At 37.2% G+C, this 26,643-nt stretch overlaps 1 protein-coding gene and 1 long non-coding RNA gene across 2 annotated transcripts in view; both read right to left on the reverse strand.

The window, feature by feature from the left end:
* sin3ab (SIN3 transcription regulator family member Ab) overlaps positions 1–18,688 on the reverse strand; it is a 34,498-nt gene extending 15,810 nt beyond the window's left edge. Inside the window, 16 exon segments of the mRNA XM_073835904.1 lie at positions 144–711; positions 788–971; positions 2,564–2,802; positions 2,903–3,019; positions 4,028–4,050; positions 4,053–4,237; positions 5,349–5,467; positions 5,593–5,679; positions 5,777–5,932; positions 6,020–6,172; positions 6,781–7,032; positions 7,108–7,399; positions 12,315–12,421; positions 12,507–12,674; positions 15,516–15,723; positions 18,486–18,688. Coding sequence (XP_073692005.1) covers positions 144–711; positions 788–971; positions 2,564–2,802; positions 2,903–3,019; positions 4,028–4,050; positions 4,053–4,237; positions 5,349–5,467; positions 5,593–5,679; positions 5,777–5,932; positions 6,020–6,172; positions 6,781–7,032; positions 7,108–7,399; positions 12,315–12,421; positions 12,507–12,674; positions 15,516–15,692 — 2,827 coding nt within the window. The 5' untranslated portion in view covers positions 15,693–15,723; positions 18,486–18,688.
* Positions 1–26,643, reverse strand: part of LOC141331059 (uncharacterized) — a 470,059-nt gene that overhangs the window by 86,079 nt on the left and 357,337 nt on the right. The gene's annotated exons all lie outside the window — the stretch shown is intronic.

The raw sequence follows: 26,643 nt of genomic DNA on the forward strand, positions 1-26,643 counted from the left end.
CTGAGAGAAATATCATTAGCTCTAACATGTGTTAAGACCTTTGAGAGCGACTGGTGATAAAACATCCACCTGTCTTCGCAAATTTAGGTCTCGCACTCAAGTTCTCAACTTTGGTGAAATCTTTGGTGAAAACTGAAACTCACTGGGTTCTTTCAAACGCAGCTGGATGGCCGGGCTGTCGTTCTTCTCTCTTTTCAGTCCCAACACGTTCCTTTCCCACTCCCTCTCTCTGGCATCTTCCTCGATCTGTTTTTCCGCCTGCGCGTAGATCCGTAGCAGTCGGGAGCACAGGATCTGATGCAGCCGTAGGAAGATGTACCAGTTATTGTTGACATAGAAGAGGTTGTAGGCATCGTCACAGTTACTCAGCTTCTGCTGGGTAGCTGCTGTATGGCTGAAGAGGAGTTTAGACTTTGACGACTTCGTCCCATTGTGCTTTTTAGTCCCGTCTTCATCAGGTTCGGTCTCTTCTTCTTCCTCCTCCTCCACATCAGAAAGCTCGCCGCGCCGGGCGAACAGCATGTCGGGGATGAAATGGTATATGATCTGTTTGATTTTGTATTTGTCGTCTTTGTGAATGCCGGACTGCCTCTTGACGTGGTGGATGATGAGAGCGGCAGCGTCTTCCAGAATCTGGCTGTCCTCGTACATGAGGTTCATGTGAGGGCCTGAGGGAGGGGCGGCGTTGTCTTCTGAAGCCTGCTCTTGTCGCTAAGTGAATGAAAAGGCCGTTATTTAATATCTTTTTTATTTTGGATGCAAAATGTACATTTTGAATGTTTCATACCTCATCATAAAGAGTCTCGATTTCATTGAGCAGCATCTTGGAGCGAAACACCTTTGTGTCGTTCTGTTTGAAGTTAATACCTTGGTGATCTAAAGACTTCAGGTAATACTTCTCATTCTGTTCTCTCCAAATCTTGTTGAAGCCACGCTGAGCCTCTCGCCACTCTTCTTCTTTATTTTTCAGCCTAGGAAGACAAACATAATGAATTCTGTGAGGAAAACCTAAAAAGAAGAGTGACAAAAAGACAGGAACAAGAGGTCTCCCTATCTGACTACTGATTTCATACACATACTGTAAAATGAAATTCCAGGACTTCGAAGCACTACTTTTTTGATTTTCAAGGACTTCAACCAGAGATCTCACATATCAAACAATGTTACCTTTTGAAATTCTAATAAAAGATAAATAGATAAATAAAAATATACTAATAAAATGATACAAGAAGTTCTAATCTAAATCAAATGGCTCACAAATCCGCCCCGCAATACCGATCTAAATCAAATGATTTGTGCTTCGAAGTTCCAATCTGAAGCAAAAGATTCACAAACCCGCTCCAAAGTTGAGTTCCGATGTAAATCAAATGATTCGAAACAGGTTCATAAATCATTCAATTGGTTTCACCTATAACTGTACATGCTTTTTAAAATCATTAAAAGTGATGTCAAAACTCGAAGAAGGCTCTTTTAATTTGATCTGTTTTTTTTTCTAGTAAATCACTTGAAATGAATGATCAAGGTTACAAGTTTAAATCCAACAGAGTTGTTCCAGCATAAATGACTCACTTAATTGATTCGGTTCATCTGTTCCTCTTTTTGTTTACACGACACTGTTGGTACAACTACTGGCTTTGCTCACCAGTTTTATGACATTAACTAAAATAAGTGGAAAAAAGTATGATGTTTTTTGAAATAGTGTACATTTAGTGTGAAAAGATGTTTGCTCATTAAAAAAGTTCAACACTTATTTCATAGAAACATTGCATTTTAATAATTCAAGCACTTTTCAAGTACCTCTTCAGGAAAGTTGCTATTTTCAATGGTTTTCCAGGCCTTTAATTTAAAAGTCAATTTTAAGCACTTCAAAGACTTTAGGCACGTTGTATGACCCTGTTGATTAGTAATAACATGGTAATTTACTTGGGTAATAGGGCTGCATTTTGACAACAGTGCAGTTGTGGCACATAAGCATTTAACATGTCATTTTTCATTTCAGCTGATTAGATATCAATGGTTAAATAACTACAGCCATAAAATCACATAGAAATCACACATTCCATGTTCAACTGGGTGTAAAATCATGTTTTGGCCAAATTTTACTGCCAACAGGTTAAGTACAGGTTACTCAATACTCTACTGAATTCCCTCATTTTGTTTTCTTTAAAAGAGCAACATTTAGACGTCCTTTAGTTGACCCAAATGTGAAATATAATCTGGTTCTCTTTGCATTTACAAGTGTAGTGTAGTCTTTAGTTTGGTCAGAAACTAAAACTTTAACAACTATCAGTTCTTCTTTCTAATAGAGTGAACCTGGAGAAGTATGTTGTTTAATAACTGCATTAGGAAAAATCACTATTTTCTGTGCAGCCTTATATGCTTTTGAATTTCCATAATCATATGCGCTACACTTTTATGATTGTACTACAAAGGGGGAAAAAAGTTTTGAAAATGAATCTGTCTTCTTTCAAAGAGCCTTTTCTCACCACGGTGCATGACATTTTTATAGTTTCATGAATTTGCAAGGAAGAAGTCACCTTCAGACAATAACATTTATGCTGACCTTTTGAGTACAATAGGTACAGAGACAGCGGGGTTCGTCTTAAGCCCATCTATGATGTCTGGAGCTTTATCACCATATATCCTCTGAATAGCTTTACGGTGGATGACCTCAGAGGAGCCTCCGATGGTGTTGTCCAGCCGGAACTTGGCCTGTTCCTCAGCAGACATTCGTGAAATCCTCTTTTGAACAGCCTCCAGAACACGGATAGTGGCGAGGTTTGTCTCCAGAACCACATCAAGCTGTACAACACAGGACATGTTTAATCAAACACTAAACTGAATATCCAATTACACTGATGACAATGAAGCTTTGGTATTTTTATATTGCTTTTTTGCTTACCTCAAAGCGCTCATCTTCACATCTATATATATGCTCTTCATACTGGGTCTTTTTGGAGCTGACGAAGGTCGAGTCTTCAGACCAGGATGGAAATGACACCCATGTATCATTCAACACCTGAAAATTATTCCACATTAGCATAAGCCTCATGATATCAAATTTTCACTACACTAACTTTTTTTGGTTGAGGTAGAGTGTCTAATTTTTGTCTGTCACCTCATATGACATGATTTTGTGCGGCAGTAGTAGCTACTAATTGCTTTAACATTGTATGTTCCTTTAACTAGTTATTAGCAGTGCAAAGTGAGCCTTCAATTCATCTTTTAAGGATTAGTTCACTCTAGCACTCCAGAATTAAAATTTCCTGATATTTTACTCATCCCTATGGTCTTTCAAGATGTTCATGTCTTTCTTTCTTCAGTCGAAAAGAAATGAGGGTTTTTGAGGAAAACATTTTAGGATTTTTATATATATATATATATATATATATATATATATATATATATATATATATATATATATATATATATATATATATAGGACAGGGTTCAATGGGTTGAAGATCTAAATTTCAGTTTTAATGCAGCTTCAAAGGGCTCTACACAATCCCAGCCAAGAAATACAGGTCTTATTTAAAAAAAAAAAAAAAAAAAAAATCATACACACATTTTTTTTTTTTTTTTAAACCACAAATGCTCATCTTGCACTAGCTCTGCAAAAGGTCACGTGTGACATAGGTGGAAGTACTGGCCCAGTGTTTACAAATGTCAAATGTCCTACACAAAAAAGATAAAACAGAGCACTGAAAACTACAATTTGGACCCTCAACCATTGAAATCCATTATATGGAGAAAATCCTGGAATGTTTTCCTCAAAAGCTTCAGGAGTGAACAAATCCTTTAATAAAACAAAAAGGATCAAAGAAAAAAAGAAACAAAACCCTCTATACAGTCAGTGTAATTCCTACCTACTAAAAAAAAGAGCTGATATTGTGAATACAAACATCACACCACAATCGAAAGTGTTGCTACATACCACCATCCAAAAACAGCCGCAACAATTTTAGCTTGCAGATGAGTGTTAAGTGTGCTAAAGAAATAAATGGCTCCCTAACAGTAAACTTACCTCTTTGCACAGTGGAGTCCTGCTGTACATCGAGGCTGCTGGAAGCTCTTGGGCAGGGCTCTGTAACTGGAGCCCAATCTTTTGCAGGACGCATAATCAATTTCCATCGCAATGCCTTCAGTGGCTCGCTCTTTGGGAAAGCTCTCAATATGGGAACACTCTCTGTATCCGAGGAAGTTCTTGAACCATGTAAAAAGCTCAGGGAATTTCCTGATATCCAGAAAAAGCAATAGCAAAAATGTCAGAGCTAATGTAACTAATAGTGTTATTGATTTCTGATTTATAATTAATTATATAACATAAAACCTTTAAACAGGGTGACCATATGTGCCCTTTTTCATGGACACATCTGGCCAGGATTACTATATTGCCTAAACATGCTTCACGCTTAATGTAATGATCTGAATGATTTGACAAATAACATTCAGGCATAAGAGATCAATAAAAGTGTTGCAATAAGCATACATACAGTTGAGGTCAGATGTTTACACACATCTTTAAGAACATGCGAAATGTTAATTATTTTACCAAAATAAAAGGGATCATAGAAACTGCATGTTATTTTTTATTTAGTACTGACCTGAATAAGATTTTTCACATAAAAGATGTTTACATATAGTCCACAAGAGAAAATAATAGCTGAATTTATAAAAATTACCCCGTTCAAAAGTTTACATACACTTGATTCTTAATACTGTGTTGTTACCTGAATAATCCACAGCTGTCTTTTTTTTTTTGTTTAGTGATAGTTGTTCATGAGTCCCTTGTTTGTCCTGAACAGTTACACTGTCCTTTAGAAAAATCTTTCAGGCCCCACAAATTCTTTGGTTTTTCAGCATTTTTGTGTATTTGAACCCTTTCCAGCAGCTTTCCAGACTGTATGATTTTGAGATCCAACTTTTCACACTGAGGTCAACTGAGGGACTCATATACAACTATTACAGAAGGTTCAAACGCTCACTGATGCTTTAGAAGATCTCTGTTCAAAAGTTCCCCCCTCAACTTCTGACCTCAACTGTATCAGGTTTGTTCAACTTGAAGCGGCGCTGTGCAGACCACTTATTGTATGACATCAAAGTACTGCAAGAGCGATTCAAAAGCATAAGGAGTCATCTGCTCTCTGTAACTCCCATGGTACATTGATGTCATATACCGATCAGCCTGAGCAGTGCAAAAAAGCCAAAACCTGGATATTTTAGGCAATACAGAAAATCTGCCCAGGATGTGTCTGGGGAAAAGAGCAGGTATAGTCACCCTATTTTAAATCAGGCTGAAAGTATCTCTCTGATGTCAATATGAAATTAAATTGAATTCCACTCACCCCAAAAATGGCAAGACCAGCTGCACAAGTTCAGCCCGTGAGATCACTTCTTGATTGAAGATGACCAAACAGCGTAAAAAATTGTCGTAAGCCTCCGAACTCCGCAGTGCTTTCCGCACCTGAGAGAAAAAAACAGTGTATAAGCCACAAAACTCACTATAAGCCTTGTAAAATGTACTGTATTAACTGCAGTTATTTTTGTACTCCATTGTAATCACTGCAAGACTATGTTAAAAGTAATCACCTTTTCAAAAAAGAGAGATTCAGCACCAATTCCAAGTTTGCTGGCTTCAGCCATTGAATGGTCTTTTCCCATAAATTTTTGCTTTTTCTGTAAAACAACAAAAAAGGATGAACAATACTGGTTGATTATACAACGTAAAAACAACCATAAAGTAGTTTTATTATAATGTTTTACTCAAAATCACCTTAACAGGAGGAGTAGTGGGCTGCCCTGGGTGTCTGCGGATTTGACAGCCATTCTGGTTAAACCTCTGCTTATTGTTCAGTTGGGGTCTCTTTACGGTCACGCCATGATCAATACGCACAGATTCCGCCTTCTCAGCCGTAGTCTTACTTAATAACTGAGGAGATGAGAACTAAGCAAAGTGAATATGATTATGTTTTCAGTTATTTTTACCATAGATCTGAGCAGACTAATTAAAACTTACTACTGAATTGTTAGCATCTGGCAGGAACTGGCCAAATTCTGAAAGTAGGTCCTCTTGGTTCTTGAAGAGCTGAGCCACCTGAGCATAGACCTGCTGCTCTGTGAGAGTAGGAGTGTAGTTTCCCCCTGCTTCCTTAGCATTACGCTGCTCCTTCTATATGACGAACAAAGCACAAGTTTACAGTAAGCATTCAGCATAAAGGGCTGTAAACATACATTTCTGTTTGAAAGCTTGTAAGATTTATTAACCATTTTTGGTCTTTTATGCTCACTAAGGCTGCATTTATTTGATCAAAAATACAGTAAAAGTAGTAACACTGTGAATATGATCATGTAAAATGACTTCTCTATTTTAATTTTTGTGATTGTAAAGCTGATTTTTCAACAGCCGTTACTCCAGTGTCACCACATAATCTTTTAGAAATCGTTATAATCTGCTGATTTGTTGCTCAAGAACATTTTTTAAATAAATAACAGCTGTGCTGCTTAATATTTTTGTGGAAACTGTGATACATTTTCACGACTGATGAATATAAAGCTCAAAAACCAGCATATATTTGAAACATAAATCTTCTGTAACATTATGCATGCCTTTCCTATAACTTTTAATCAATTTAACGAATCCTTGCTGAATAAAAGTATTAGTCTTACTGACCCAAACTTTTGATAGCGTACTTAGGTGAATAAAAAGGTTGGTTGTACTACACAGCTGTACAGAGCATTCTGACATACAGATATTGTCCTCAGCGCCTCAGCTCTCACCTGGTATGTGTGCAGAATTTCCAAGAAGGATTTGTAGACCTCTGGCTGGCCCTGAAAGCGGTTCTTTATTTTGTTCACGTAGTTGATAGCGTGGTTGAACTCTACAGGCTGGTTGTTCTGCAGCGGGGTTGAACCGGCAGTGCTGCTGCTGATGGGAGTATGGGACTGGACTGAGGGCGAGCGCGGGGAGGCGTACGAGGGAATGGACGGATTAGGCTGGCTGGTTGGGGTAAGTGCAGGAGACTGCATTGGCTGTGGAACACAAAATTAATTTAGACAAAATGTTCAACCCAAATATATACAGAAGGTGAAACAACTCCGTTTTACCTTGCTGATCTTGGCAGGGGTTGGCTGGCTAGGGATGACCAAGGCTGCAGTGCTGGTGGGAGCTGCTGTTTGGGTCTGGTGCTGCGCTGGCTGTGTTATGGGAAGGTTCTGAACAGAAATACCATGCGGGGTGATGTGGTGGATCTGCCCAGGAGTGGTCACATTAACCAGATCATTGGTCTGAACCTCAATCTTGTAGCCAGGAGGCAGGAAGGTGTTGAAGCCCATGATTAAGTCTGGATGGCCCTTGAAGAGCTGGGAGACTCTGCTGATCACACCTGGTGTATCAATGCTGACAACACAAGGACAGTATATTTATGGTATTTGATTTGCAATGTCCTTGAGTCCAAAAACACATGACCATAACAGTGCTTGCAAAAAGCACTATATGGATATCCCTTTATTCGAAATCCTTAACACTAAGTATTAAACATCTGCAATTAGAAACTTTATTAAAGGGATAGTTCACCTAAAAATGTAATTTGTCATTACTCAACCTCGTCGCTCCAAACCCATAAGACCTTCATTTATCTTCAGAACACAAATTTTTGTTGAAATTTTTGATGAAATTTTTGATGAAATCTGAGAGCTTTCTGACCCTGCATAGACAGCAATGTAGGGCTGTGCAATATATCGAACGATATTGTGAGGCGCGTTTAGTCAATGAAGCCGGTGCTTTGATTAGTAGTAAATCTCCATCACGTGCGGAAATCTCTGACGTAAATCTCTGACAAGCTACGCCATATCGAGCTTAATATCGCATTCGATATTAAGCTCGATATGGCGTAGCTTGTCAGAGATTTACGTCTCTGTGTATCAATTGCCGCTCCAGCGGAACCTGAGCGGAACGCACGTGATGGAGATTTACTACTAATCAAAGCACCGGCTTCACTGACTAAACGCTCCTCACAATATCGTTCGATATATTGCACAGCCCTACAGCAATGTAACTGAAATGTTATCAAACCCTGAAAAATGTTCTATATGCTGTGTCTGGGAACGTTACAGTTACATTGCTATCTATGCAGGGTCAGAAAGCACTGAGATTTCATCAAAAACATCTTAATTTGTGTTCCGAAGATGAATGAAGGTCTTTCGGGTTTGGAAAGAAGTGACGGCGAGTAATTAAAGGGGTAGTTTACCCAAAAATTAAAATTCTGTCATTAAAGTCAGCATGAAATTAAAATTCATCCTATTTACATCCATTTTTCTAAATGCTTGTTGTAAATCTTAATGTTAACAAATAATTAGTTCCAATTTTGGATGCAACGCCCACATCTCAAAACCCATTTAATCGTAACTCTTTTTAACCATATAGAGTCAGACCAAAAATTATTCTAACACCAGATAAAATTGTTGATTTTTTTCTAGTGGATGCTGACCACTATAGTTCATTTACGTGAGGACAGCAAAATAAAGTAAACTGTGACATATTATACGCAAAGATTCTTCATACAGTGGACTACCAGCAAAAAACTGATAAAAATGTGGGACCAAAAATTGGATTTGACATGTTGACCTGACCATGTTTTGTTACCTTTCCATCAAAGTTATCTGACATTATCAAAATGAATTTGTTCTTACACAGTTTAACTTGAGTTCTTGTCATATTTTATCACCATTTTCTAAACTATAGCGAATAAACTGTGATGATGTGAGACATTTTGAAGGTGTCTGAATAAATTTTGGTTGGACAGTAATTTATTTGTGATTATCAAGATGAATTTGTTTTGACACAGTTTAACTGTGAGATCTTGTCATAATTGATTGCCATTTTTACAATAGCGAATAAACTGTGATAATGTGAGAAATGTTAAAGGTGTCTGAATAAATTTTGGTTTGACTGTATAGCAACCTTAAAATGTGTGGTCACATTCACCATAGCTCAGGTGAAATTTTGTGGCCAGCAATTGTAATAGAAATCCATGCAACCTGGAGTTCTACACAATGAACTCCAATTGCAGATTTTGCTCATATTAAAGTTGGTCACACAAATTCTCGGCATTGACCAACAAAAAAGCTGCTTTAAAGTGACTTCTGTCTGAGCATACTTTGCTACTCTATTGACAAAGCACCTGTTTTGTCTGCAAAATTTTACTAATGTGGTAATTCCTATATCAAATTAATCACAATACATTTTGGAGACATGATATATTACCCATTGTGTGTACACACACACAAAAAAAGAAAATCAAAATTTAGCTGTCATTCTTCAGGTCAAGTCAGATATTAATGAATAAAACAAAGTTTGCCATAAGTCGTCAGAAAATAAAAAAAGTGATATCTTTGTTGTTGTATCCTTTTGAAAGTTCCGCTGTTTAATGCCTTGTATCAACGCTATTGATTTCTATAAAGTAAACTTTGTTACAGAAGTCATGCACTGACTGAACAGTTTAATGAAGACTCACTCATAAGACTCAAGACTCACTCGTTTAAAGTGCATATTGCAGGTTAAAAAATGTATTCGTGATAAACATATATTCGTGTGTGAAAATACTATACGAACCGTTAATGCAGGATTTGAAAATATTTTACAAGACGTAAGGGCACAAATTTAGAAGACAAAGTGATGATTTCCTTGACCGCTCTTTTTTTCACACCGCGTCACATGACGTCACGAGAGGGAGTCGTTCGCCAAGCTCTGTTGCTATTCAGTAGGAGCAGTCGTGAGTTAGTGTGTTTTCGGTAGTTATTTTTAATTTCAATTGATCATCGTCATGGTAAATTATTGTGTTTATGGAGGCTGTACAAACTCCAGCCTGTCAGGACATCATGTCCACGGGTTTACTTACAATAAAAAGAATGGTGCTATGTTCCGTATCTGGGTGCGTTTGTGCGGGTAAAGAGACGGGCCTATACTACTGCATCTGCTTCGAAAAACGCGTTCACTTTACAACGGAGGATTATCATCCCGGCGATATGATACAGTTCAACATGAGATGCTGAAGCAAGAACCAAGTGAGGCTCAGAGCTGGTGCAGTTCCTTCGGTGCACACAGCACCTTCATCGAGTCCACCGTCAGCCTGTGGTTCGTCCGAAGCCGTCAGAGATGCAGCTCGACGAAAACGTGAACTGTGCACCGTAAGTCTTATTTTTTCTTCTCATAACTACCAAATCCATGAATATCTTATTTAAATAATGAGACACAACAAGATGTGTATAAGTTGTTGTAAAGCAGTGTAGCTAGCGTGTAAGCATTAGCAATGTAAATTTAAGAACCTTGTAAAAACGGTACCATTATGAGAAAGTTGGGTATTAACAGTACTATGAAATAATATTTATGATTTATTGCTGTATAAATTAAACTGAATTGAATTAACCATAAATGCAGATCTGCTTGATATGTTGTAAACTTCATAAAAAATGTTATACAGTAAGACAATTTGTGATTGTGATTATTTCTATTGATTGTCACCAAAATGGGGCCATTCAACACCTTTATAAAGTAATCCTTCCTCTGTAAACTGTCTAATAGCTGACACAACACATGCAGGTAAGGGCTTCCTGATGAATACCAGCACGCACAACTTGACTGCATGCTGTCAATATTAATTGTCTTATACCAATGGCATTAAAAAGTTTTACTTTATAGGTATTTGTGACCTAAATATAGTCAAACTGTAATTGAGATTACATTTTACTGTTTATTTGTACGTACAAGTATTTAACTCAGAGTAATAAATTATCTCTACCATAAACATACTCATGTCTGCTGGCCTGGAGATGTCTATGCCCCTGCCTGAAGTGCATATAAGCTATATGTAGAACCTATTTTGATTTCAGACAGCAAGCCTCAAAGCCTGGGTGCAGAGACAGCACATCAAGTTTGGGGACATTTCCCATATAAGCATATAATAAAACAAGAAGGTGTTTATCTCTCTCGCGCGCGCGGTAATAAGAACCCGCTATATCATGTAACGTTTGCGTCGGATATTAACGAGTATGACACACTTGATCAACGTTTATTCGTTTGTGTTACTGGTAAGTAGAATCAATACTTCTAGATGACCAATGCTATGATTTTGCCCGATTAGATATCGTCAGCTAACACTGATCTCTCACAGACACCTGCCCTGTTCTCCTCACACCACAACTTAATTTGTCTCCTCTGACCGTTGTTCTGTTTAATCCTGGCATGTCCCTGCTCTCTTGGCCACATAGCAGGCTCATATTTGTGTCTGTGGTTCGTCATACGAGTGTAAATAAACATTTAAAATGTTCTCCGCGACCGAACGGTCATTGTGATCCATTGTTTTCCTATGGTTTACACTGACCGCTCTCACTCTCGTTACCTCACTGCCGGTTTGGCAGTTTTTCAGATGCGGAAGTAAAATTCTCTCACAAATATGACTCTAGAAGCCTTAATAGCGTATTATGAAGTATATTTTAAAGAAAATCTGGTTCCTACATTATTTTTCTATACATCAATTCACTGGAGTCTCTAACCTGCAATATGCACCTTTAATGACGTAACTGCACTGACTAGTGCTGATAACTACTGTGAAATATTATCATTATACAGTCAGTGGCATAAAATTGTCCTAAAATAGCAGAAATATAATTCATTGTGATAATTTAAGGGGCAATATACCGGCCAAAAAAAAAGTAGACAGGCCTAAATGCGACTGTGATCATTCCACTCTGAAAACTGTTACACATTGTTGGTTCTCATACTCAAGACAAATACTGAGTCTGATGAATGGCTCTAATTTAACATTTATTTGCTTCAAAGCTTGACACCTAAGCTTAAAATACTTTATGTTTCTGCCTTGCAAAGCACTTGTATTTACGTCTGGAAAGGCATAACATTTGGAAGCATGAAAAGAATTAATCTGTAATTAAAACATTAATTTGAAAAGAAAATAAATATAATATTGCACACAGGTATAATCACTGTTTGTACAAAATAAATCAAGAATTACTCTCTTAAATGCTTGGCCTGTTGTAGCGCAAACGATTTCTCTCCTCTATTACTGACAAAGAAAGAGGGGTCAGTGCACAAAAGCAGCCACAAGAAAGTACAAAGGCAGGTTAAGTGTCTGTCTCAGCTACCTTGGCCGAGGATAAAGTCCCCAAGGCGCTCACCAAAACTAAATCAATCCATTCGTGGTTTGAAGCTAGACTGAACTAGAAGGGACAGATCAAAACAAGCCCCAAAAACAAAAAACAAAAAAAAAAAATCCAACAAAAACAAAACCCAAACTGACCTTTGAGACTTGAACTCCTTCATGATATCCAGGAAGTCATTGTAGACCTGCGGCTGATTGCCAAACTGAAGCTTAACTTGATCCAAATAGGAAAGAGCATCTTCAACCTGAAATTACACAAATCTCAGCTCTCCAGCAATCCATTTAAACTAACGCAGACAAGTCCTATGCTCTTCTAGACAGATCTCTTACCTTGAGCCTTTGAAACTGCTGTTGACCCAGTGTTGGGGCAGGCGCTGGGGTAGCATGAGAGTGACCCTGGCCCACAGGCTGGACAGCTGGCCCATGGTGATGAGGCCCAGTGTGCACAGCTGAACTGCTGGTATGTCCATGTCCCCCAGAACTCTGGGCCATTGACAACTGTTAGAGCAGAAGGAGAAATGGTTAATTATCAGTGGTACTTATATTAAGTGAAATGCCATTTCCCTTTAACACTTTAGGATGAATTCTCCTTCTTACAGTTGTAATATATCCCAGAACATTCTTTAAATAAATTAAATGCACATACACTATATTGCCAAAAGTATTGGGACTGGTTTACCTACTTTAGTCATTTCCATGAGTACAAATCTTAATGTTTAAGCATGTAATGATATTCTAGGACATTTTGTGCTTCTAATTTTATAGAAACAGTTTTCTATTCTAACATGACAATGCCTATGTGTATAAGGCAAAGTTCAAGAAGAAATGATTGGTTAAGTCAATGTGGAAGAACTTGACTGGTCTGCATAAAGCAAAGTCCTAATCCCAGCTGAACACCTCTGGTGTGACTGTAAATGCAGACCTCGAGCCAAAAACTCATCACCAAACACCAATGACTTGTACATATGGGTAAAAAAAGTGTTGCCATAGAGATGCCACCGTTTTGAAAGTGCATTTTCTGTTCTAAAAAAGGGGGTGTCCCAATACTTTTGTCCATATAGTGTATGTACAAGTCATTGGTGTTTGAGTTTTTGGCACAAGGTCTGCATTTAAAGTCACTGGAGGTGTTCAGCTGGGATTAAGGCTTTGCTTTACGCAGACCAGTCAGGTTCTTTCACACTGACTGAATCAATCATTTCTTTTTGAACCTTGCCTTATACACAGAGGCATGGTCCTGTTAGAATAGAAAAGGGTCCTGTCCATACTGTTGCTACAAAATTAAAAGCACACAATCCCCTAGAGCAGGGATACTCAAATCTTACCCTGGAGGTCCAATGCACTGCAGAGTTTAGCTCTAACCCTAATCAAACACACCTGACAATGCTAATCAAGGTCTTCAGGATCATTAGAGAATCACAGGTAGGTGAGTTTCATCAGGGTTGGAGCTAAACTCTGCAGCACATTGGACCTCCAGGGTAAGAGTATCATTATATGCTTAAACATTAAGATTTATACTCATGAAAATTACTAAAGTAGTCAAACCTGTTAATTGAAAGGGGGTGTCCCAATACTTTTGGCAATATAGTGTAGTTTGCTTAATTTGTCATAGTGTGTCAGAGTTTGTCAGCATTTGGGCCAAAGGAACACTTTATGAATAAATACTCACTCATAGCAAGGTTCCTGCAGCTTTTGACCAATGAATTTCTGTGAATTGCCCAGTCATTCATAATTATAACTACAGAATAAGTTTTGTAACTCTAAATATATATTAAAATGCGCAAAAATTGTATTGCATAAGGCGTTTGGATCTGGCGAGGCAAAAGAGATAGATTCCTCAAAAAAAAAAGAAAAAAAAAAGACTAAAAAAAATTCAAAGTACCAAAAAACAAAACAATGCTTATATTACAAAATATGACACAAAAGGCATATAAATCACTTGTTTTTCTAAAGTAAAAATGCCCAACAGCAACACCAGCAGGTAAAGTTACGACGGGACTCCACATCGCTCTTGCCTCCCCTGAGCCCATTAAGTTTTAACAGATGCCCCAAAGTGTGCAGTGGGTTTGGTGCGAGTAATTAAAAATAACCAGGGGAAAGTTACATGAGAGGAGGCAATGCCTCCATCACGATATGATTGGATAAGACTGATTATGATCAGCTATGATTGGTTCACGATAAATCCTGCCTCGTGTTTGTGCGTGTTCGTGAATTAGTCTGAATAAACATTATAATGGTGTTATTGGGAAGATTCATTAAAAAAAATAAGTAAACAACTTATACACTTAGATATCACCACTTTGTCAAGTCAAAATCAAAATCAAACTTCAATTGGCCTGAAAACATGATCTGTATTTTTTTTTTTAGTTATCAATCTGTATTTACCAAGCTCTGATGACCCAAAAATAAGTTTAAGCTAAATATAATAAAATATATAATTGTTTAAATAAATTATATTATTGTTCCTGCCTTGAGTTATTATTTTAGAAAAAATTGTAAAATGTAAAAGTACTACACTAAACTGTTTTCTACAAACAACTTCATACAAAGTAATTATCAGTAAACAAAGTTAACATTCTATTAGGGCTGGGCGATTAATTGAAAAGTAATCGAAATCGACATTTAGAACCTATAATCGATATAATTTTTCCAGGTCAATTATTTCAATTACTTTCCCTTTAAAAACACTACTGCGTGTGGAGTCACGTGACCCCGCTCCGTTACGTTACATTATTCCGCCGACATGTCAATGGAGAGCTTAAGCAGTATTTATACAGTAAAAAGTATTTACTGGATATACAAGAGTAATTTTATTTAGAAGAGATACTGCTTATTTTCTGCTTTTAACATTTATTATTTTATAAATAATTTATTTTGTTTCCAAAAGTGCAAGTTATTTTCACTAATTTAAGAAAAATGTGACTTTTCGTTTTAAGCAATGTGTGCTTTAATTTCAGTTGTTCAACACTGATGTTCAATAAATAATCATAGATAGTAGATAGTGCGTGCAACCTTCATTCAAAAATCTCACTTGTAATGTGTGCGCATATTTACTGTACAAAACTTGTCAGTGAACTATGAGGACAAAAAAATAAATATTATTTAAATATAATTACATATAGTTTTATTAATGAATAAAATAATCGTTCATTAATCGTAATCGGGTTAAAATGTTCAATTAATCGAGATTTTGATTTTAGGCCAAATCGCCCAGCCCTACATTCTATTACCCATTTCCAGGTCATATTTATGTTTTTTTTTTTTTTTATAATATTTAATTTATAAAACAAACACAGACACGTATACTGAAATGAAGCAAATCTGTGGATGACTTTTTGGTACCTGATAGGTCTGTGAGACAGAGTACTGCATGCTGGATGATGGCTGCATGTTGTCTGGTGCAGTCTCGTAAAGGGAGGAGGCAGAGTTGAGGACGCGGTGCTGAAAGCTGTCCACACCCCCGGGGAGCCGCCGCTGAGAGCCGATCACTGTGTCCTGATCCTCCAAGCGCCGCTTCATTATGTACTCATGCTCCTCACTGCGGCGGAATCTACAACAAACAGACAGCAAATACTCATATAAAAGTTAGCACTAAATACATATTCACTACCAGGCAAAAATTTGAACACACTCGACTGGATTCATGTTTCTTATGATCCTAAACAGATAGTTCACTCAAAAGTTAACATGTTTGGGACATGAAATTAGTTTTCGTAGATAAATACGCTACCAGTCAAAAGTTTTTGAACAGTAAGATTTATGTTTTTTTTTTTTTTAAGAATCATCTTCTGCTTACCAAGCCTGCATTTATTTGATCCAAAGTAATTTTACAGCGCAAACAGATGTTTTTAAATATTTTTACTATTTAAAATAACTGTTTTCTATTTGAATATATTTTAAAATGTAATTTATTCCTGTGATCAAAGCGAAATTTTCAGCATCATTACTCCAGTCTTCAGTTTAACATGATCTTTTAGAAATCATTCTAATATGCTGATTTGCTGTTCAAGTTGAGTATTTTTTCAGGATTTATTGATGAATAGAAAAATCCAAAGATCAGCATTTATCTGAAATAAAAAGCATTTGTAACCGTATACACTATACCAACCAAAAGCTTAGAGTCAATATTAGAAATTAATACTTTTATTAAGCAAGGATGCTTTAAATTGATCAAAAGTAATGATACAGACATTTATAATGTTACAAAAGATTTCTATTTCATATAAATGCTGCTCTTCTGAACGTTCTATTTATCAAAGAAACTTGAAAAATTCTAGTCAGCTGTTTTCAACATGATAATAATAATAATAATAATAACAACAATAATAATGATAAAATAAGCAGCAAACAAGAATATTACAATATTTTCTGAAGGATCATGTGACTGGAGTAATGATGCTAAAAATAGCTTTAAAATAACAGGAATAAATTACATTTTAAAATATATTCAAATAGAAAACAGTTATTTTGAATAGTAAAAACATTTAAAAATTGTACTGTTTTTGCTGTACTTTGGATCAAATAAATGCAGGCTTGATAAGCAGAAGAGACATTAAAAGTCTGTTCAAAAACTTTTGACTGATAGTATATACAAGAATTTAGGCACACTTGACTGAATTCATGTTTATTATGATCTTAAAGATTCTGGAACAACACAAAATTAGTTTAAAAGATAAATACACACATAAATAGACAAAACTAATAGGAATTGTGTCAGGGTGGCTCTTGATGAACACTTACTATGCAGACTCCAAAACGTAAACAGTTCATTTGTTCATCATTTTGTCACTAAACAATTTTTAAACTTTCATCTTTGCTTTTTCATAGTTCTAACTGACTAATATTCCAAAATGCCAACAATGAATGGATAAATAATGGACAAACTCATTTTTGCATGAATAAGGCTTATTCACTCCTTATTACTACAGGCGTGCCCAAAGTTTTTAGCAATCTGTTCTCTACAAAACAGCTTATAACAGGTTTGTACAAAGAAATGTAGTACCGTTTATTCATGCATCATAACCCGAAAGCGTTTAAATCCCACATTGTCTTGAAAAACGCAACGTGTCAGCAGCCTGCTGAGAGGAGCTCCGCTTTATGACTTCGTGTAACGTAAAGTTAGTGACACCTGTCAGATGCACTCGACTGGCAAATAACGACGCTCACTCGATGTCTGATCGAAACTGTACATATTTAGCGTAGATCGGCTAACAGATACCACGATGTTATGAGCCTTGCCATTGCTCACATGGGACTGCGACAAAACTTTGAACAATGTAACAGTTTTCTATAAACCTGTGAAGGCGGAGATAGTGTGTAGACACAGTTACACAGTGGGGGAAACATGCTAGGGCATGTGCGTCGTTTCACTTTTATTTGAATGGCTAAAGTCTGTTTTATTTGGCTGGACAGTTTCTCGTCGTCTAAATGTGTGTGTGTGTGTGTGTGTGTGTGTGTGTGTGTGTGTGTGTGTGTGTGAGGCCTGAGACTATGACCCACACACTTCACAACATATTGAAGTGCACCGTGAAACTTAATCGGATACATGTTTTGTGTATCTAAACATGAACGTATGCATGTTTACTAGTGTCCTGTTTATCAAAACGCGTTTGATCAAAGCAACAAAGCTTCCTGAACCTCTACAAGGCGTTAAAGAGGCGGCGAGCAGTAACCGCCTCTGTCCTATGCAGAGTTCAGACCAACACAAACTGATCACACCAAAATAAAAACACGATCCGATCACTACCGCTTTCCTAATCGATCAAAAGGAGCACATAACATCTTATAAACCATCGAACACCGAGAAAATGCGAAAAGGCAGTTTGGTTAGCACTCGATGTTGCCAACTGTTTCTAGCTACAAATCAGGAAGTCCTTCTGAATGGTTTCTACCGGTAAACACACAACTGCTCAGTGATCAAAGCAGCACTGTTATACGGTAGTTCAGTAGACATCGATAAGCCAGTACTGATCGCTGACAGGTCAAAGGCAGAGAATGATAGACCTTCAGGATGAGCAGCTGATCAACCCAGTAGAGCTTAAAAACCGTATGTAGCCATTCAGGCTAAGTGCGGCTAGCTAGCGCCTCAACAAATACTTATATAATCACTGGTGTGACATGCACCACTTTAAAACAACGCGATTTAATGTCGCTATAGTTGAACTTCACGGCACCCTATTGATTTAGTGGCCATTTGGTGAGGGTAGCGGTTTACGTGTCATTAACTATGAGAGTTAGCTACTTTTAGCCTGAATGAAGCACTGCGACGACGACAGCTAGCGAGCGTCCGCTAGCACGCAAGAGCCAACTCACCCCGCAACAGACACTCCGGATCACTTCTTTCTGCTCCGCCGAGAAATCAAACCCTGTAAAGCCTGGTAACAGTGCTCTCAAACGTTGAATCGTGTAAGGTTCGGATTTGAATGGCAAATTAAAATACACGTAAGCACCATTCAGTCAAGGCGCCAGACCTCAAATTGCATGCTAGGTTGCTAATTGGCTAACATGGGAAAACAACCTCAGCAGGAGGATCCTCTGTTTCGGGGGCGTGGCCTGGGTGGAGGCGGTACCAACAAACTCCAACCGAGAGCAGCGATTGGTGGGGCGCTGGTGAAATTCGAATATATCAGATTTCTGCTGGATTTACCCGCCCGCCTCCTCTGACAAAAGGAATAGTGGTGGGAATTTTGATTCTTCTCAGTGACTCGACTCTTTTGAATCGTTGAATCACTAAATATTCGTACAGATCTGTTCGCTGTTGCATTCAGTGATTTCTTTTGCAGGTTACATTGGTTATAGCCTGGTGCAATTTCATTCTTTCCTATGCAGTATGCAAGAAGAACTACGCTCAATGATATGAAAAACTTAACTGAACTACGTACTTTATCTCTTCACCTGGAAATCATCTCTTGTCTACAAACGTCTAATAAACATTTCCTTTTTATTCGAAGACATTCAGAGTTGAATTTTAAAATAAGAGGAATTTGGCCACAACAAGTCAAAGTCACGAGTCTTCTGTGTGTTCAGAATGAGCCATTGAATCATTCACTTAGGAAATACTTTGACTATTAGTCATTTTGTCAACTGTCAATTATAACTATTATAGAACAGCTAAATTAAAATGAAAATTAGCCCATGGTTTACTCACCCTCAGGGCATTGTGCATATTTCCTCTTTCAGACTAATCCAGTCGGAGACACATGAAAAAATATCCAAGCTCTTCCAAGCTTAATAGCAGTGGGTGGGAGTTTCTGTTTAACAGTTTAAAAGAAATCCAATAAAGTGCATCCATCTATAATGAAAAGTGCTCCACACGACTCCGGGGGGTGAATAAAGGCCTCCTGTAGCGAATCAATGCATTGTTGTAAGAAATATATCCATATTTAAAATGTAATAAACACTTTTCTGTAGCTTGAGCTAACTATGTGTTAGCCATTCCGGGTGGATGATGTAGGACATATGCGTAGCACATGTGCAGGTGATCTTGTGAAAACCAGCAAAGTTTTCTTACTTTAGCAAAGGAAAACCAGTATCCTCTTGGCTTAAATTGAAATCCTCCAACATTTTTCCGTACAAATCCTTGTTTTGTACTTCTAATTCGTGACCATTGTTTTGTCTTGCTCTCTTCTTTGTGCTTCCGTGTTTGTCATTTCTCAACGGCACACATGCAGCGCATATGTCCTACATCATTCGTCCGGAACGGCTTGTGTGTACAACAGTTAGCGAAAGCTAGAGAAAAGTGATTACTACGTTTTTTAAATTATGGATATTTTTCTTACAAAAATGCATCGATTTGCTACAGGAGGCCTTTATTCACCCCCCGGGGGCATGTGGAGCACTTTTTTTATTATGGATGGATGCACTTTATTGGACTTGTTTTGGACTGTTAAACAAAAACACCTGCCCACTGCCATTATAACTGTGAAGAGACAGGATCATCTTTAATGTAACTCCAGTTGGATTAGTCTGAAAGAAGAAAGTCATATACACCTAGGATGCATTGAGGGTAAGTAAATCATGGGCTTATTTTTATTTTTGGGTGAACTAACCCTTTAAGAGTTGAATAATGCCTTCATATTCCTGTCATTTTGTTTTACTTCTTGTAAAAGTTAATTTTCACCACAAGGAATGACACACCTCCTCAGTTCTGCTTCAGAGAATTGGGCGTGTTCATTCACTATGTCCAACCAATGAAATGCTTCATCACAGACCGAGCACGAATGCTGTTTACTTTTCCTACAGCTGCAGCATTTCAAGATCAAAGCAAGAAAGCAGTCACACACTTCAAACGAGACCGACTTCAGTGAATCAAAAATATGAGTAAGTGCATGAAAAAAAGGAATTACAAGATTAATCACTACCATCTAAAATGAAAATTAACTGTGAAATCTGCTCTAAATGTGTTTTGAAATTCTGGTAGCCTGTTACATCAATCTGTAATTTTTACAGTGTAGCTGTTTTTACAGGATTTAAGTGGTTCGTTTTATTTTATAAACTGACATGGTCGATAGTCTCAGTCAAGCCCTTAGAAACAGGGGTTTTCCACGTAGCAATGGAGTGTTAGGAATCCTTAGAAATGTTCAGAGAAAAACTGTAAAAATGTGTAAATTAATAAACAAAAAGATTCAAATATATGAAAAATGATTAAACAAACATTTAAATATAAACAGTACTTCTAAATATTAGTTTTATAATATTTATAATTCAGTTTTTCACAGTATAAACTGGGTATTTGTAGAAGAAACTATAGATGCACTAAGATTATCATTTTTGGGGGGGGTCCATACTATGTAAAGATAAAAATAAAAATAAAAAACACTGCACTGCTACAACATTAAAACCACCGAGAGGTGAAGTGAATAAAATTGATTGTATTGTTACAATAGCCCCTTTCACACAGTCTTTACGAGTTAATTACTGGTAAATTAAGAGATCATGTGTGAACAGGACCTTTTCAAAAATTCTGGTATATTTCATCTGGCAATTTACTGGTATCAGAAGTTGTTACATTACCAGTAAATTATCTGTAATTTGCTCTGTGTGAATGCAGAATGATTACCGGTATGAGCATGTACAAGTTCAGAACATGCTGACTCAAGACGTCTACTCTAGGCCAATCCAGAGCTGCAGAAATTCAAAAATTTGGGCCATGCTGTGTAGTTCGGTATGAAGTCCCCTCATATGATGTCTCTAGGCCAAAAGAAGCTGCATGAATGCGAACATTTAAAACAAAAATGAAAACATCAACAAAAACACTGACCACGTATACCCCTCCATGTTTGCAAACACAACACCAAAAAGCACAGTCGTTTAGAGGTGATTTCTGGTTAATGATGTCACAGAATTTACCGGTATTTTGAAGCTGATGTGTAAATAGTGCTTTAGTAAAGTAATGCTGGTAATTTTACAGTAATTTATTGGTATTACTGTGTGAAAGAGGACAACGGCACCTGACACAGGGTGGAATATATTAGGCAACAGTCAGTTCTTAAAATTCACATGTTGGAAGCAGGAAAAATAGGCAAGTGACTGATGAGGGCCACATAGTGATGGCTAGACGACTTGGCCAGAGCATCTCCAGAACAGTAAGTCTTGTGGCAACATGGCAGGACATGGCAATGGTGTTCCCAGATGGCAGTGGTTCCTTTCATCCAGATAATGCACCCTGCCACTCTGCAAAAATTGCTTAGGAACGGTTTGAGGAACATGACAAATAATTCAAGGTGTCACCTTGGCCCTAAAAAATTCCCAATATCTCAATCCAATTGAGGAACTATGGGATGTCCTGGACCAATAAATCCAATCCATAGAGGCTCCACCTTCAAACAGGCAGGGCTCAACGGATCTGCTGTCTTGCTGTTTAAGGTCTTGTAAAGTCCATGTCTCAATACATCAGAGCTGTTTTGGCAGCATGACGAGGACCTGCATGAATTAGGCAGGTGGTTATACTTTTGTGGCATATCAGTGTAAACAATACAGCAAACCTGGAGAAATACAAGGCTCTATTTGGAATAGCATATTACCATGCTATTATTGCTACAGAATAGTATGTGCACAGTGCAGGTTGTACATGGAGAACTGTATCCAACAATATAATCCACTTTATCTGACTTTACTTTTTTAGTATGATGGATGAGCCAGAAGTAATTTCAAACATATTCTTCATAGTCATCATTTAATCTCACTGCAAATGTGAAGACATTTTTTATACGAACTAGGCCATAAAAATGCAATACAATCATTTTCTAAGACAATCTATTTTACAATCTATTTCTAAGGTGAAGAATGGATGCAATTTGCTGATTTAAACCAAGGGGTCAAAGATTTGCCTAGTCAGCATGACCCTACTAGCTCAGGTTTGTAGATGACACAGCTGGACCCAAAAGCATTTTTACCATTGATGGACATTCAAAATGACCAATGTGTGACCAACATTTGAAAAAAAATCTCATATTACAGTAGATGTTTCCAATTCTCATAGAAGCTGCTAGTGAAGGTTTTGGGACTGTTCACATTCTTGTGGTCCCATCAAGGCTTCCTGTGGCTCCAATGTAATTAGTCACATGGCATTTATGGCTCAGGTGATTAACTCAACACAACCTGGCAGCAGAACTATGAGCCCATGAGCTGTCATGAGAAATACTGGCCGTCATGGAAGATTTTAGTTTTTATTCTAAGGTGGTGTTTACATGAAACATATTTAAATGGACCTATTATGCCCCTGTTTACATGATGTAATATAAGTCTCGGGTGTCTCCACAGATTTATAGTATATTATGTAATTTAATATATAATTTCGAAAATGCCTATTTTGAGTGGAAGCAGAATCATGCTGTTTTTTGCATGTCCCTTTAAATGCAAATGACCTGCTGCTCCCCGCCCCCTTTCCCAGAATAAGACTGTGCCTTTACAGCTGGTATATCAGATACTCTGTCAAAAAACATCTGTTTGGTTTTGATTATCATGTCTATCTCGCTGAAATCATGTTTTAAAGCCATATCAGTTCAAACTTCTGATATATGGTTTTGTAAGTGCACACATCTGAAGCAAATGCACAGAAAGTGTTTGTCTGAGTACTAAACTAAATTCTTTCATGTCTTATTGTACTTGAACTGTCAAATACACAAGTTAAAAACACATAAGTCGGTTATGTCTGTGAAGGTAAACATCAGCGAAAGAAATCGCATGTTTATATAAGCAGCATAATATACAGTACCTATACTGCTGTCTACACTGTTAAAGGATAACTATTGCCAAAATGCAACCTGGGCTGTTTTTACTGTAAATGAGACAAACATATATCTAAAAGCATAATTATGACAAACGAGCCTTTTTGAGATTGACCGTGATTTCGTTTTGTGGTCAAATGTCTGGTGAACGGGAATACTAGGGGCATAAATTTGAGCGCATCAAAATCGATATTTTTACAACATTAAGAAGGCTCGACACACCATGAAACTTTGCTCGAAGTATCGCCTGGGTCTCTACACATGAACTCCAGCATTGAGAACATTGTTTGTGTACACAGAGTTTACTAAAAAGAAAGGTTTTGAACAACTCACTTACACTGTTTGGGTTTCCGCTCGCAGCCATCTTGCCAGTAAAGAAGTGTCGATCTCTGAATGTGAATGACTCCATAGGACGAAATATTAGGCTTATATGAGGCTCTTTTTACAACTAGAAGGTTAATATTGTTTTTCACTTGAGACAAAACAACGAATTAGCCGTGCATTTATATGGAAATATGCTTTAGGAGCTATCCATCCTCGCATTCGGAGATCGATACCTCTTGACTGGCAAGACGGCCGCGAGCGGAAACTCAAACAGTGAAAGTGAGTTGTTCAAAAACTTTCTTTTTAGTAAACTCTGTGTACACAAACAATGTTCTCAATGCTCGAGTTCATTTGACATATTATCCGTTACTGAGTAAAAATAAAAAAATAAAATAAAATAAAAATCTTTTTTTTTTTTTTTAAATTGTGAATGGAGGGAAGATTGCTTGATGAGCGGGAGAACAAACGCAGCGCGCTAACTCAAGAAAGATGGAGACGGACAAGGCACAGTTTTGCAGAGTTACATCTCTTGGCTGCATGCATGAAGCAAACCGTCGCGCTAATGTTAATGTAATAACAAACTTGCGCGTGTAACGCGTGCCTAATGTATAACACTCGTGTATATCAGAGTCGTACATTAGGCACGCATAAGTCCGCTATTGATTCACAAACTTTGCGCGCTCTCGGAGCTCTGATCCCTATCATATGTTCGCGTGAAATTTCAAAACATTTGCCTAGTTGTCCAAATTATTGTCCTGTGAGTGTTTTGTAATGGATGCTCACCAATAGAAGAGGAGTGAGGCTCGGTGTTTATGAGCATCAGGCGCGCACCGACAGTTCACTGATCGTGTCTTTGTCGAACCTTCACATCGATGTGGTTCAACAGGTTTAGAATGTATTCGCTGTAGTTTGAATTCGAATGTTAATTTTTTAATGGATACTAACAGTAGATATTCAGTCAGTTAAGTTCAAAGGGATAGGTTTAGTGGTGTTTTGGCATCTCCCTGTTGTCCTGTTTGGTAAGGCAGGTTCACTTATTTAAGAAAAAGTACTCTGAAGTTGTAAAGAATGTCTTTAGTAAGGAATTCAGGAGCTTAAAATCTGTATATATAATTTTAAAAAGTTAAAATTTATCAGAGGTTTTCTTTAAAGGTTATACGGTTTATTTAAAGTTTTAATTTAAAGTTTGTTTTAATTTTTTTTATTTTTTTTATAACATGCCGTAGAAGTATAATAAGGCAAAACAAGTGTTTTGGTTAATAAAAAAAGATTTAAAAATAAATACTTTTCTCTTTACTGCGGAAGTAAATAAGTAAGTAAATAAATAAGATAATAATAATTAAGAGGACATGTCAGGCATAGGGGAGCCTTGCAAAATTGACCGGAGAAGGAGGGGGCCCTGGAGTAAAAAAGGTTGGGAACCCCTGCTCTACTGAATACACAGTTTATGCCACATTCAGTGGTTGTGATGTTTAAAGTTTTATGGGATCATTTGCACAAAAAAATACCTAAATGTTTTATATGGTTATTTATTTTTTATTGTATGTTATTTATTTGTTTTTTTTATTGCACTTTAATTTGTAAAGTTGTTTCCTCAATTAAAAACAACCAGGTTGAGACTTATATCCCCTTGTCTTTTTTGAATAACACTATAATCCCCCACCCACCCCTGCTGTTAAAAAAAAAAAAAAAAAAAATTACTCAGATAGTTTTCTCAAGATATTATAGACATCTTTGAATATGTGATAAGGAAGATATGACAAAAGTCATGATAAAAGCTAAACACAACTGCAAACTAATGCCGTACATTGTAACATTTATTGCGATATGACACCTACTTATTCACTTGTGCATACAAATATGCATAATGTTTACTGTACAAAATTAAAAAGTTGTAAACTATTCTTTTCATGCCCTCCAAAACTCTCTCACTGTTAAAACATATAATTCAGTATTATACAATGAAATATTTGCAACTGTAAAAATAATTATTTCATGATTTTATTTTGACACGACAGAGCACGTTAGTGATTCTGGTGAGGTTGTGATAAACAGTGTTGTGTGGAGAGGCCCACAACAGCAGAGGGAGACAGAGTAATTTCTGTTTTGTTAATCTCTCACTCTAAGGACATGATAAATAAAATTAGCTTCCCTGTATGTTACTGAATCATGAACAAAGGGTCATTTTCAGCTGATGCAGTGGGTCCAAATTTATACTTGTTCAGCTCTGGCAGTTTTTCTCAATTGCTCACACACTCTAAACTCATTCTTTTACCCCAAAAAAAAAACAACAACAACAACATAATCCCATTTCCTAACACTAGGACTAATTTCTCAAAACTGGAAACACTATTATTATTAAGTCAACCTGCAACACTTTTTATTACAATTATGATTATTCAGCATGTAACACCATGTGTTATTGTAGAAAGCTCTAGCATGCATTAATCATCATGCCTTCACAATTCTCACCATGGGAGCACCAGAAAAGCTCAATTTTTCACACACCAGTCGAGACCTCAAGATCTAGAGTCACAGGTGAGTTCTTGGAATTATACAAACAATGGAAAATATGCTCAAGGGAGAGGAGGTGGGTAAGCAGTAGGAAAGGCAGTGAGAACATTCGTCTCTGATGAGATGTGTGCTAGTTGACTATGTCCTTCTCTGTGTAAGATTGGAAGGTATATGGCAGAAATCTGAATGAGCAGGAAATAATTTTGCAAGTAATAGAGGTTGTTCAGAAGAATGTTACATTGGAGTCTCGCCTGATGTTTATAAGGCCTAGAGGGGCTACTTCCCACCACTGCTGAAGCTACAGTACTGTAACATTTACTGTGGTGTAGGTGAGATTCTCTGATGTGGCACAGACAAAATGCTGATTCAGGATAAATGAGATGTCACATTCTTACAGTCAGGGG

This window comes from Garra rufa, chromosome 3 (assembly GCF_049309525.1).
Source record: "Garra rufa chromosome 3, GarRuf1.0, whole genome shotgun sequence".
NCBI classification, from domain to species: domain Eukaryota; kingdom Metazoa; phylum Chordata; class Actinopteri; order Cypriniformes; family Cyprinidae; genus Garra; species Garra rufa.